The sequence below is a fragment of the Macaca fascicularis genome, chromosome 14 (genome assembly GCF_037993035.2).
Source record: "Macaca fascicularis isolate 582-1 chromosome 14, T2T-MFA8v1.1".
Classification (NCBI taxonomy): Eukaryota; Metazoa; Chordata; class Mammalia; order Primates; family Cercopithecidae; genus Macaca; species Macaca fascicularis.
Genome location: NC_088388.1, coordinates 77,117,844 through 77,130,187, shown reverse-complemented (window position 1 = coordinate 77,130,187; position 12,344 = coordinate 77,117,844). Strand labels below are relative to the sequence as shown.

Below are 12,344 nucleotides of genomic sequence, written 5' to 3'. Positions count from 1 at the left end.
AGAATAGACTCGGAGAGATGAAATGACTTGTTTGCTGTTTCCTGTCATCAACTTAAAGGTTCTTTCCACTGTCTCACAACATTTGTATTTGAATGTGCATATTCTGTGGTACTTAAAACAATGAACAGATAGGCAGTCCAACTGGCTTATTGATACCTGGTCAGGGAGTGGGGGTTATAACCCCCGCTAATAACTGCCATTTGGAGATGGGGGACAGATGAAGTCTAACATTGTTTAAACATTCATGTGCTAGAGTCTAATATCTAAACAACCTTCAAAATATGCTTTTAGTCACTGTTTTACAGATGCCTAAACCTATAGTCCTAGCTCCTGAGAAAGTGCTTTGCTTCAAGGTCACACAGCTAGTAATTGGCAAATTGTAGGTAAACCTCAGGTTAGCCTGACTCCTCATCCTGTGTTTTGCCCACATCAATTAACTTCATGGGGCTTTGAACATCCCAGCCTGTCTCCTTGGGGGCAGTCCTTGGCTTGTCTCACCCTCCTGCCCCTTCCCTTCTTTCTCTTTTAGGAGTGCCAGCTTCTCTCAGGGCACCAGAGCCTCTTTTCTCATGAGAAGTGACACGGCTGTACAAAAACTTGCCCAGGGCAATGGACACTGTGTCAACGGGGTCAGTGGTCAAGTCCATGGCTTCTATAGCCTTCCCAAGCCGAGCCGGCACAATACAGAATTCAGAGACAGTACCTACGACCTCCCCCGCAGCCTGGCCTCCCATGGCCACACCAAGGGCAGCCTCACAGGCTCCGAGACAGATAATGAGGATGTGTACACCTTTAAGACACCCAGCAACACCCTGTGCCGGGAGTTTGGGGACCTCCTGGTAGACAATATGGATGTTCCGGCCACCCCACTCTCAGCCTACCAGATCCCTAGGACATTCACTCTGGACAAAAACCATAATGCCATGACAGTGGCCACTCCTGGGGACTCAGCCATAGCTCCCCCACCCCGCCCCCCCAAGCCAAGTCAGGCAGAAACACCTCGATGGGGTAGTCCTCAGCAGAGACCTCCAATCAGTGAAAATAGCAGATCTGTCGCTGCCACCATTCCCAGACGCAACACCCTCCCTGCAATGGACAACAGCCGACTTCACCGAGGTCAGTATAAGCCCTAGCTGAGACTCAGAGGGAGGAGGAGGTAACACAGGGGTTCTCAATAGTTTGGTAGTCCTTGGTCATCTGTGGCCGAGGGGAACTTATGAACCACCTAGGTCACTGATACTCACAAATGTAGGTGTCTTCTACCCAGATCACTTACCAGTTGGGTCATCCAGCACAGGAGGCTGTTAGCAGTTGTATAACAGAGCTAGTCCCGGAGAAGTTAATATTCTAATGGAGAATAGGACATTCTTGACTAACCACAGTATAACATTATGGGTTTAGAAGTCCAAATCATTATATTTTTTCATTTATAAATCAAACCAAAGATCTAAAAAATAAATTTAGAAGATCAGTCCAAACTAGAGTGAAACCTGTGTGGACTAACAGACTGTTAAAGCAAAATGAGATCTTAAGAATATTTTCTGAATCATACTTGAATCTCTTTGGTTGAAGTCAAAATTTTTTTTGAAGTACCTAAATTCTATTGTTACTTGTTTTCCACTGAGAGTATTCCAACTCTGCATATAACCTCCTCTGTATGATGAAAAAATAGAACAATATTAATTCCTTTCATTTTGCATCTTGCTTTATAGCTCGCAAAGCCTTTTCTTGTCCATCCTGTTGTTTAAGCCAGGCAGAGAGGTTGGTGGGACAAAACCTCCTTGTCTCCATCTCACATGAGGCCAATGACAGTTAAGAGACTTAAACAGAGTTGCAGAGTCATTGTGCCAGAGATGAGACTCAGACCCTAGAGTCCCAGCTCCTGGTTTAGACTTCTTTGCCGCCTTTCAATCCATCAACAACTTGAGCAGTCGTACTGTGCTTTGGAACTGAGATGATAAAGACATACATAAAACATGTTCCTGCCCTTCAGAGCTTACATCTCATTGGGAAAATAAAACCAACACATATAAATCAGGACAAGTATTGTTACTGTGGTATTCAGAGAAGTGATGGCTGGGGTGAGTGGGACAGGTGAGTGCTATAGGAGTCAAAGGAGAGGTGCATAGATGAGGGTAGAGTAGTCAAGGATGGCTTCTCTGCAGATGCTAACATTGGAGCTACATCTAGAAGCCCAGGAGGATTTTTGAACTGAGGAGTGATGTGTTCGAAGAAATTCCTTATCATTTGGGGTTGAGAGTGGTATCTTCTGGAGTATCAGTAAGACCTTGAACCACACTGGTGAGGGTATGGGGAAGTGTCAACACATGAATCAACCATGAGTACATACGGATCCTCCTTCCTCTGTCAGCTTCTTCCTGTGAGACCTACGAGTACCCACAGCGTGGTGGAGAGAGTGCAGGCCGGTCTGCTGAATCCATGAGTGATGGAGTCGGCTCTTTACTGGTGAGTGTGGGTTAACCAGGGGTCCTCAGGCAGGCCTGGTTAGGTAAAAGGCCACACCTATGGAACTAAAAGCACAACCCCAAAAAAGTGATGGCATCTCCATCTTAAGACCCTGCCCAAGTTCTTGTCTCAGTTCAGAACCCTGCGTTGAGTCTTTGGACAAGTAAGATACAAGTATTCTAGTCCGGAAGAAATGTATGTGCTAAGGTAGACTGGATTACAAGGTTCACCAACCTTATAGGTAAGCAGAGGGTCTAGAATGCAATAGACCCAGGCTGCACGGTGGGGGATCTTCTAAGGCAACAACCTTACCCACATGGCCTCACATGTAGGAGGGAGGCTGCAGTGTGAGACTCCAGGCAAGGGTAGTACTCACAGTCATGCTAAGTGGCAGAATTATGGCTTGAGAGCAGGATCCCAGGCTGCCCTCTGGAAGATGCTAACACAGTTCTCCAACGTGTCAGGCAAGAAAACCAAGGCCTGGCTTCAGGCCCACTGGAAAGACAGTGAAATCAGGTAACCAAGGCAGAAGCAGCTTAGTTGTATGTCAGGGCACGTAGAACAAGAGTTAGAGGAAGGCTATAGCTAAGGGTGCTGTATTGCACAACTCTGTAGAAGCTCCAACTGCAGCTTGGTGGTCCCCTAGGTGCCTGGAGTGAGCCCCAGGTACTTAGGAACCTGGACTGGGGAAACACAACTGGCCCCAGACCTCACCTTTCAGAGCCAGGACTCCTAATATGCTCCTTGTTCTGATCCAGGGCCCGAGATGCTGACCTGCCAATGGTGAGTCTGGACTTGAGGTGGAGGGCAGGTCCTGAACCAAACCTACAGTCTATGGACTATGCTACCCACGGTGTTGGTCAGGCATCCAGAAAGCCAAGTGGACCCAGTCACCAAGAATATTTTATACTCTAGATTTATCAAAAATTATTGGTGGATGCCAAAGGATCATGAAGGCTTGAAGGGGCCCACAGACCTCATATATTCTTGTCTCCCACTCTGCTTCCTTTTATTTTTTATTTTTTGAAACAGAATCTCGCTCTGTCACCCAGGCTGGAGTGCAGTGGTGTGATCTTGGCTCACTACAACCTCAGCCTCCCAGCTTCAAGCGATTCTCGTGTCTCAGCCTCCTGAGTGGCTGGGATTACAAGCATATGTCACCACGCCCAGCTAATGCTTTGTATTTTTAGTAGAGAGGAAGTTTCGCCTTGTTGGCCAAGCTGGTTTCGAACTCCTCACCTCAAGTGATCCAACTGCCTTAACCTCCCACTACTCTGCTTTCTTATTTGGTCTCCCCAGGGTCTCCCTTACAGCTTCAAAGTGTAGCTAACCCAGTCATGACTTGTCTTGCCTAGTTTACAAAGTCTTACCTACTTCCTGTTTCTTCTTGCTAGTAACAGCTGTATTTCTTTCACTGTTCCTCTCCCTAGCCAGGGAAAATGACTGTGGGCCGATCAGACAGCACCAATTCTGAAGACAACTATGTGCCCATGAACCCAGGTTCTTCCACCCTGTTGGCCATGGAACGAGCAGGTGATAATTCCCAGAGCGTCTACATCCCAATGAGCCCAGGGGCCCATCACTTTGACTCACTTGGCTACCCATCAACAACCCTTCCTATGCACCGAGGCCCCAGCAGAGGAAGTGAGATCCAGCCACCCCCTGTCAACCGCAACCTCAAACCTGATCGGAAAGGTAAGTCCATTCTTTCCCCTGTCCCATCTCTGGACAATAGCTAGGGACTCTCCATTTGCTTAGGGGTCATGTGGATCCTTGGGATGTGTGACTTTGGGCAAATCATGTAAATTCTGAGTCTCAGTTTTCTTATCTGTGAAATGAAGATGGTAATTCCTACCTTCCAGGTTTGCTGTGAAGGAGAGCATCTAGGATAGTACTTTGGTACACAGCAGGCATTCAGTAAAGTCAGGTTTGTGCTCCCTGCATGTAGACCAGGCAAGTTACCAGTCTGCTGTGATCTCAAACTCTCCTGGTCTTGGATTAGTGGCAAGGATTCAAAGGGAGGAGTAGGATAGCTGGGCAGAGATAGCCCCCTGTGGGTCTGACCAACAGGGAATTCAAATCTTAGCATGTGAAACTGAAGCCCTCAGGCCCTTGTGGCATCTACCTTCCTCCACTGTGGCTTGCACAGACCTGGCCAGGAGCAGCAGAGAGTAGTCACAGTGACCATCTCCACTTCAAATATGGTCTCTTGGCTGGGTGCCATGGCTCATGCCTGTAACCCCAACACTTTGGGAGGCTGAGGCGAGTGGATCACCTGAGGTCAGGAGTTTGAGACCAGCCTGGCCAAAACAGTGAAACTCCGTCTCTACTAAAAATGCAAAAATTAGCCAAGCGTGGTGGCAGGCTCCTGTAGTCCCAGCTACTAGGGAGGCTGAGGCAGGAGGATCAGTTGAACCCAGGAGGCAGAGGTTGCAGTGAGCTGAGATTGCACCACTGCACTGCAGCCTGAGCAACACAGCGAGACCCTGTCTCAAAGAAAATATATGTAAATATATATGAATATCTGTATTATATATAAATATATCTTTATATATAGTCTCTTATTTTTAAATGAAGTCATAAATCGAGGGAGAAGAATCTGTTGTCAAACCCTGTGTCCTCATTTTTGATTCTGAAAATATAATTACCGTAGATACAGCAGAAAGAATATTTAATTTGGAGTCTGAAGACATGACTTCAAGGCCCATCAATATGGGCAAAGATTATATAACCTCGCTGAGCATCAGTTTCCCTGTGTGAAACTGGAATGACTTTGCAGGCCTTTATAAACATGCTCATGTGTTATATATAAGTTGTGTATGTGTAGCATTATTACTGGCTGATTACCAGACTTTCTTTTCCTGCTCCAGCAAAGCCAACACCACTTGACCTGAGAAACAACACTGTCATCGATGAACTCCCCTTCAAGTCACCTATCACCAAGTCTTGGTCTAGGGCCAGGTGAGTGCCTATGTGTGGGGGTGGGAGCTTGGAGTCAGCCCATTAGAGAAGATGAGTGAAATGGTAGCTGGCCTGTGGGCCAGGACAGCTGGATTCTGATGCTAACGCTATCATTAGCTGATCATGTCTCTTGATCTCTTGTGGCTTGGTTTCCTCAGCTATAAAAGAGAATAATTATACTTGCCCTATATCAGATCTTAATCTGATGGAGTGTGCAGCTTTAATGGCTGAGGTCTGGGTGTGTGAGGGTCAGGGCTCAGCTGTAGGCTAGAAACAGGGCAGCAGCCATGCTGCTTCCCCAGTGTTGATTCTTCCTTCCCACAACAGCCACACCTTCAACTCCAGCTCCTCCCAGTACTGCCGCCCCATCTCCACCCAGAGCATCACCAGCACAGACTCAGGAGACAGCGAAGAGAACTACGTCCCTATGGTGAGTCCTTCGGGCTTCGCTGGAATGACTCCTATCAAAGTCCCCTGGGACCCACCGCTCAGTTCCCCACTTCCCAGCTTAGCTAATTCACCTCTGCCCAGGGACTCCTTGTATTATTCATGATTTAGTCTCCTGCTACAAACCCTTCTTGAGCACCTATTTATCAAGCAGTAGGAGTTGTCATCAGATGTAAGGAAGACATGAGACCTGTCCCAACGAAGTCATGGTCTTCAAGGGCAGGGGCCTGCCTCTCTCATGACAGTGACACAGGTGGCAGGATCTGTGTGCCCTTGGATAGTCAGTGCTGGAGGTATCTCCTCAGCGGTGAGAGGCATACATGCACATAACTCACTTTGGTGAGGCCGTAATAGAGCTATCAGCACAGGCAGAGGAGGATATTTCTTCCCTGAGATTTCCATTAAGGGCATAACTGCCCAGCACCTGGTAGTCACTGCACAGACAGTGAAAGAATGAATTACCAACCAATAAAGCAGCCAACAAACAGAACACAGGACTATCACCTTCTCATTAGAATAAGACTTCAGGAAAGTCCTAGAGGAGGTGGTGCTTTGCTACAGCAGGAGTCTGGATGGACAGGATCCCAGAGTGTGTCATCTGAAGAAATGCGGGCTTTGTGCAGCCTGGAGATAAAGCCTGTTCAGATCTTGGAGGAGCTAGGTGGGGGAGCAAGCTGCTTTGGGGTGACTACCCCACTCCAGGCCACAGGTGGGAGTTTCAGAGGGGCTGATTTGGTGCAACAGAAGAAAACTTTCCAATGCATAAAGGAAATGTGCTCCCTTCTTAAGCGCCAGCAAGCAAAGGCTGGGTGTCTCAGGAGAGCCCCTGTTGATGAGACTTGGCCTGATGTGCTATAAAGGAGACAGTGTGGCACAGGGGTTAGCACAGGTTTGGAAGTCAGAAAATAGACCTGATTCCCATCACTCAGCAGCTGTGTAACTACAGGCAAAGTCACTTCTCTGAAAGTAAAGTGAACCACAGTTTCATATTTGTTTTAAACAATATCAACAGTAATCATACGTACATTACAGGATTGTCATGAGGACTAAAATGAGAACATGAAAAGTCCTTAGCATGATGCATGAGTCAGAGTAGGGCTCAGGGAACCAGTGTTCTTACTCCCAGAGGTATTTTTCTGGGTGGTGGGTTAGTCTGTTCTCTACACTCACGGATTTTTCCTCCTCGTGACAGCAAAACCCAGTGTCTGCATCTCCCGTTCCCAGTGGCACCAACAGTCCTGCCCCTAAGAAGAGCACCGGCAGCGTCGATTATCTGGCCCTGGACTTCCAGCCGAGCTCCCCAAGCCCCCACCGCAAGGTGCCTGGAGTAGAGGTTGGGGGGACAGTAAGAGCTCTCAGGGCCCCAGAGGCAGAGATCATGGAGGTCAGGGTGCCTTCAACACTGAACAGCAGCACTCAGCCTCCCTCCTGCTCCAGTACCTAGCTTTTATGATGCATCTTTAGTCAGAGCTTTCACCTAGGTCTAAAGACTCCTATTCCTGCTCTCAGAGCACAGTACCCTCAAAGAACCTCATCAGTCAGCCCACCCCCCGTGTTGTAGAGATGGGCAAATGAGTGCATAGAGATCTGATTGTGCTAAACAAAGTGAATCAGCAACAGATCCAGGAATGAGGATACTGCCTCCTGGTCCTGGGCTCTTAGGTGTGTCCCAGAGCCCTGCCGTCAATACATCAGCCTTCACAAGGGACTTCCAGGCCTGGGAAAGCCTCCCCAGGAGGTACCCTTAGCTAAGCAGTCTAGACAGCAGGGTGCAGAGCTGTGCCTCAGCATGGTTCCCCTTCACAGGGTGGCGGTGAGCACAGCACGTAAAGTCCTGTGGCTGGTGCTTGTTTACACCCAGCAAAGTCCTTCCCCTGGATGAGCAACCTGACAGAGATGGGTGGAGGCAGAGATGAAGGCCTGGACCCATCCACCAGGGCCAAGGAAGGGCCTGGGTCGTCCCAGGAGCCGGGAAGTAAGAAGGGCTGGCAGGGGCTGCCGCATCCTGCAGGAGGGATAATGAGTTTGGAGTCTGAGCTTTAAAGCCCACATTCAGAAAGAGAAGCCAGGCTCCTGAGGCTGGTCAGTGGCAGGCAGAGGCCATGCTCTTCTCCCCTTCAGACAGCTCAGGAAGATCCCACGCCCATCTTCTTCCTCCCCACCTAACTGGTAACTCACAGCTACTCCCTCTTTCCCACTCTGTCCCCTCAGCCATCTACTTCATCTGTCACTTCTGATGAGAAGGTGGACTATGTTCAGGTGGACAAGGAGAAGACCCAGGCCCTGCAGAACACCATGCAGGAGTGGACAGATGTGCGGCAGTCCTCGGAGCCTTCCAAGGGTGCCAAGCTGTGACGAGAGGGCCACCGCAGAGCCCAGGGAGGGGCCAGGAGGCAGCGTCTCCAGAGCTGGCCCTTCACATCTCCCCTACCCCTCTCCCCTCTCCCATTGTTCCTTCCATTCACCTCCTCTCTACTCTGCCAGTCTCAGCCTTCAAAGCACTTGACATCAGGGACCCTGAACCCTTCCCCTGGGAGGTGAGGGCCTGATCAAGGCACCTCCTCTGCCCACTCGGGGCCCAGCTGTGATTTTTATCAGTAATGGCCATGCCTCCACCCACCTTAGTTAGGAGCTATTGCCAAAAAGCATCCTTCAGCCTTTTCCTGTCCTTTAGACCTGACTATCTACCAGATGTTTGGAGGGAAGGGCTGGGGCTCTGAGCCAGATTCCACACCTCACGTTCAGTCACAGCCCTCAGCTATCTTCCCTCCGGCCACTGGGCTACCTCTCCTTCAGTCCCAGAAGACAAGTCTCACCGACCCAGGGAGTCAAGGACCAGCAGACCAAAGTGGATAATGGACTTTTTCATTCCTGTTTTTCTTGGCAGGAGAGAAGCAAGGCCACTAAAAGAGGAGATGGTGGAGAAGGAGGCCCAGCAGTGGTCTTGAGGGGTAAAGGACTCAGATGCCCAGATGCAGAGGGAAAGCTGACATCTGCAGGGACCCCCACTTTCAGGCTAAGGCCATGGCAGGACAGCTGCTGTGGGGTGCACAGGCGGAGGATGAAGGACAAAAGGAAGGGAAAACTGATGATGGCCAACCTAGAGAAGCAAGGAGCAGGGCTTGGAGCTCAGGTGGTAGAGATGACAAGGACACTGTGGGGTCTGGGTCCCCACTCTAGGCCCAAGGGCAGTCCTCTTCCCCAACCCCCTCAAAGGCCTCCCGCCAGCCTCACCTTGAAAGCATCACACAGGGGAAGACTTGAACCAAGCTGGGCGACCAAGCATGTGGGCAGGAACACATGGTAAAGGCGTGGGGAATATGGGAGGGAGTGTGGTATGGATGGGTGTGATTCAGGGAATGAGGGGAACCCGGGGACAGGCACAGGCTGGGCAGAGGCGCAGAGCAGGGCAGGGGACTCTGCAGTGGGGTGGGGCAGCGAGTTTCTATGTAGTGAGCAGTGCAGTGGAAGTTGGGTGCAGAGGTAGCAGACAGATGTGAAGCAGGGGTGAAGGCCATGTAGCAAGTGGGGAAATATATCCAAAGGGCCTGGGCGTGGGGGAGTGCCCAAGGCAATGCTTGGGGGTACAGGGTGGAGCAGAAAGTGAAGGAGTGACACGTTGTGCAAGAGTGGTGTGCATGGTGGTGTGACATGAGCACCGTTCCTAGGATGGAGGGACAGCAGGTCAGCCAGGACAAGGAGAAAGCAGGGAAGAATGATGCCTAGAGGACCACATCAGATGTGGCTGACAGCTTGTGCCCATGGGCTGTGGCGTATGTCAGATCGCAGGGTAGGAACGAGTCTGGCCTGGTGCCGGCCCTGGGTTTCCTCATCTCATCCGTCCTCTGTTGCTCTCTAGCATTCCAGGAGCCATGTTGGACTCTCCTCCCCGGGCTTGAAAGGCTACCAGATTAACAGGGATGGGGTGTAGGGCATCATCCAAAGTTCCTTCTCTTAAGCCTAGGGTGGGGGATCTGAATTTTTTTATGTTGACAGTTCTTGACTAAATTTTCAAGAGTTTCAGAAGCAACAGGACAGACTAGATGTTTCATTCTACCCTGGGATGAACAGACGTTCTTCTTCCCAAAGAGTGACTTCCTGCCATGTTCAATGGGGGCAGCTACTCCCTTCTGCCCCCACTCCCCTTTCAGCTCCCATGAGCATGCATACTTCACCAGACCAATGGCCTAGCCATTCTCTAAGTCCCATCCTGGAAGAAGTTATTTCCTCAAGAGTTGCACCTCTCCTCCTAGCATTAGTTTAGATCAACTCAAGGAGCATTTATTAATGGCTGCTGTGTCCAGTCTCTGGGGTTAAGCACCAACCACACAAGAATCAATCAGACCTTGTCCCTGAACTTGAGATAGTCACAATCAGAAAAAGGACAAGGACACAAGACAGTGGTGATGGCCATCAGAGAGAGACTTTAAATGCTGATGGAGGGCAGAGGAAGTAAAGACTTAGGGAGGTTGGTGCCAGAGGCAGGAGTGGGGTCACAATCAGGGAAGGTGGATTCTAGGAAAAGGGGATGAGTCAGATTTTTACAGAGCAGGAGGGCAGGGCTTGGGTCCAGTGGAGGAAGAAGGAAGGAGAGACTTGGAAAGCCTTGTGTCTTGGGAACAAAAGGCCTTTGAGCATATGGGTCCAGCCACTCAGAAGTGCCGGGGCCATGCCTTGGTGTTCCAACAAGTGAATGGTAGCAGTGGCAGCGCCTACACTGGGCAGAGTTGGCAGGGTGCTGATTCACTCTGCCCAGCCCTGAATGTGTGCCTTTAAGGCCCTCCGCAAGGGGCCCCATACAACAGAGCTTTTCACTGGTGCCTTCCCTGTACCCGCAGCAGCCACAAGTGGGCCCCAGACTATTGCAGCCTCCCATAAACATGTGAGCATGTTCTGAGTGTGCCATGATGTGAGTGGACCTTGGCTGGAATCTTCAGAGCACGACTGAGGTGTTCAAATCGAATCTCCCAGGAGGCCGCCTTCCAGCTCCTGATTCCGGTAACTACCAAAATCCCTCGGGTGCAAGTGTAGGGGTAGAGATGGAAGGATGAGAGGCAAAATTGGCCTTTTGAAAGCAAAGCTCTGGCTCACAAGCCCCAAACTACCAGCCGTGTCTAGCATATCCCTGCCCTCCACTCACTACCTCCCCCAACAAAGGAGTCAACTCAGTTGAAAAAACTGGTTCTTTGGCCTATCCATGGGTCAAAGTCCACCTCTCCTGGGGGCCTGGCGAGGACTGAGACCCTGGAAGTGGGGGGATACCTTCCCACCCAGCGCTACTTCACACAAGTCCCCTGCCTGGGGCTCTCCAAGGAGCCTTCTTCACCCACTTCCAGCTCCACTTCTGCAAGGCTGAGTGAGAACAATCAAATAGGGAGATGGTGTCTACTTAGGTCCTTGGTCTGCCTGTCTGTGGAATGGGAGGTTGGATTAGATGCGCTGAGGTCCCATCCACAGCTGGTGCTCAGCTGCTTGAAGAGGAGACTCCCTCTGTAACTTCTTTCTGGGGGATCTGGATGGTCAGGGGTGGGCAGCACCTATCCCCAGTCCCCTCCTAGCTTGACTTTGGTAACTTCTACATTGGAAACCATTAAAGTATGCCCCATTCCTAGGACAAAAGCACAACCATTCTGAATTTACTAGAGCATGGGCTCAGCTCATCTCCACTCTGGCCCCTTCTGCCATGGGACATCTTGGCCCAGAACCCCCACCCCGTTTCCAGAGCTCTTCCTTCCCCATCTGGGCCTTCATAAAATGCAGGGGAAGTAAGGCTGGCCTCAGGAGCTCTAAAGCCCTTCCATAGGGGTCTTCTTTCTGGGACTTGCCCGAGTGCTCTTTGGGGCCTGGGACCACAAGGGGCTGCCTACTGAGGGGGGGGGGTCCCCCAGAGATCCAGGCTATCGTGTGATTTCTGGTGGCATGTGTTGTGTATTTGTTGGCTACTTGTGTCTTGAAATCTAGAATTATTTCGTGCAGAATTGTCACTATTTGTCAGGAAGAGAAAATGGGCTAGTGGAAGCCCAGTCTTGAGTTCTTGTCTTGTTACCATTTAAAATTGACATTTAATTTTCAAATCACTGTTGGTGCCTAATCACTTAAGTTATTAATTTATTCTGTTGTATTCTGTTTTTTTAAAAAAAAAAAATTGTAACATATTTATCCGGTGGGTGGGGCAGGAGTGTGTTCAAGTGGGTCATGTTTTTGCTGTGGTGACACATGGTACAGGCCTGGAGCTTGCAGGTCCCTTTCTACTGTGGTGTTGGAGCAGGACAATAAAGTCCACTAGAAATGTACCCTGGAACTAGCTGCTGTGTCCATCTTGTCTTGAGGGGCTTGGCATTGGAACCCGTTCTCACTCCAGTCTATTCCATTTTTATTGGGTATTTTACTTGGCTATGAATAAGAACGAATGCTCTCTACCTCAGTCTGTTGTAAAGTGGAAATTATATACTAGCATTTGCCAATCCATC

The 12,344-nt window shown here is 49.9% G+C and overlaps 1 protein-coding gene across 4 annotated transcripts in view; it reads left to right on the top strand.

Annotated features, from left to right (window-relative positions):
- GAB2 (GRB2 associated binding protein 2) overlaps window positions 1-12,167 on the top strand; it is a 202,101-nt gene extending 189,934 nt beyond the window's left edge. For 3 of the 4 annotated variants that reach the window (XM_005579195.5, XM_045370231.3, XM_074014885.1), the window contains exons 4-10: window positions 530-1,116; window positions 2,372-2,466; window positions 3,897-4,161; window positions 5,337-5,427; window positions 5,755-5,857; window positions 7,067-7,192; window positions 8,086-12,167. In XM_005579195.5, coding sequence (XP_005579252.1) covers window positions 530-1,116; window positions 2,372-2,466; window positions 3,897-4,161; window positions 5,337-5,427; window positions 5,755-5,857; window positions 7,067-7,192; window positions 8,086-8,229 — 1,411 coding nt within the window. In that variant the 3' untranslated portion in view covers window positions 8,230-12,167. The remainder of the gene's footprint in view (window positions 1-529; window positions 1,117-2,371; window positions 2,467-3,896; window positions 4,162-5,336; window positions 5,428-5,754; window positions 5,858-7,066; window positions 7,193-8,085) is intronic. The other variant, XR_006691992.3, reaches the window with a different exon arrangement.
- The last annotated feature ends 177 nt before the right edge of the window (window positions 12,168-12,344 follow it).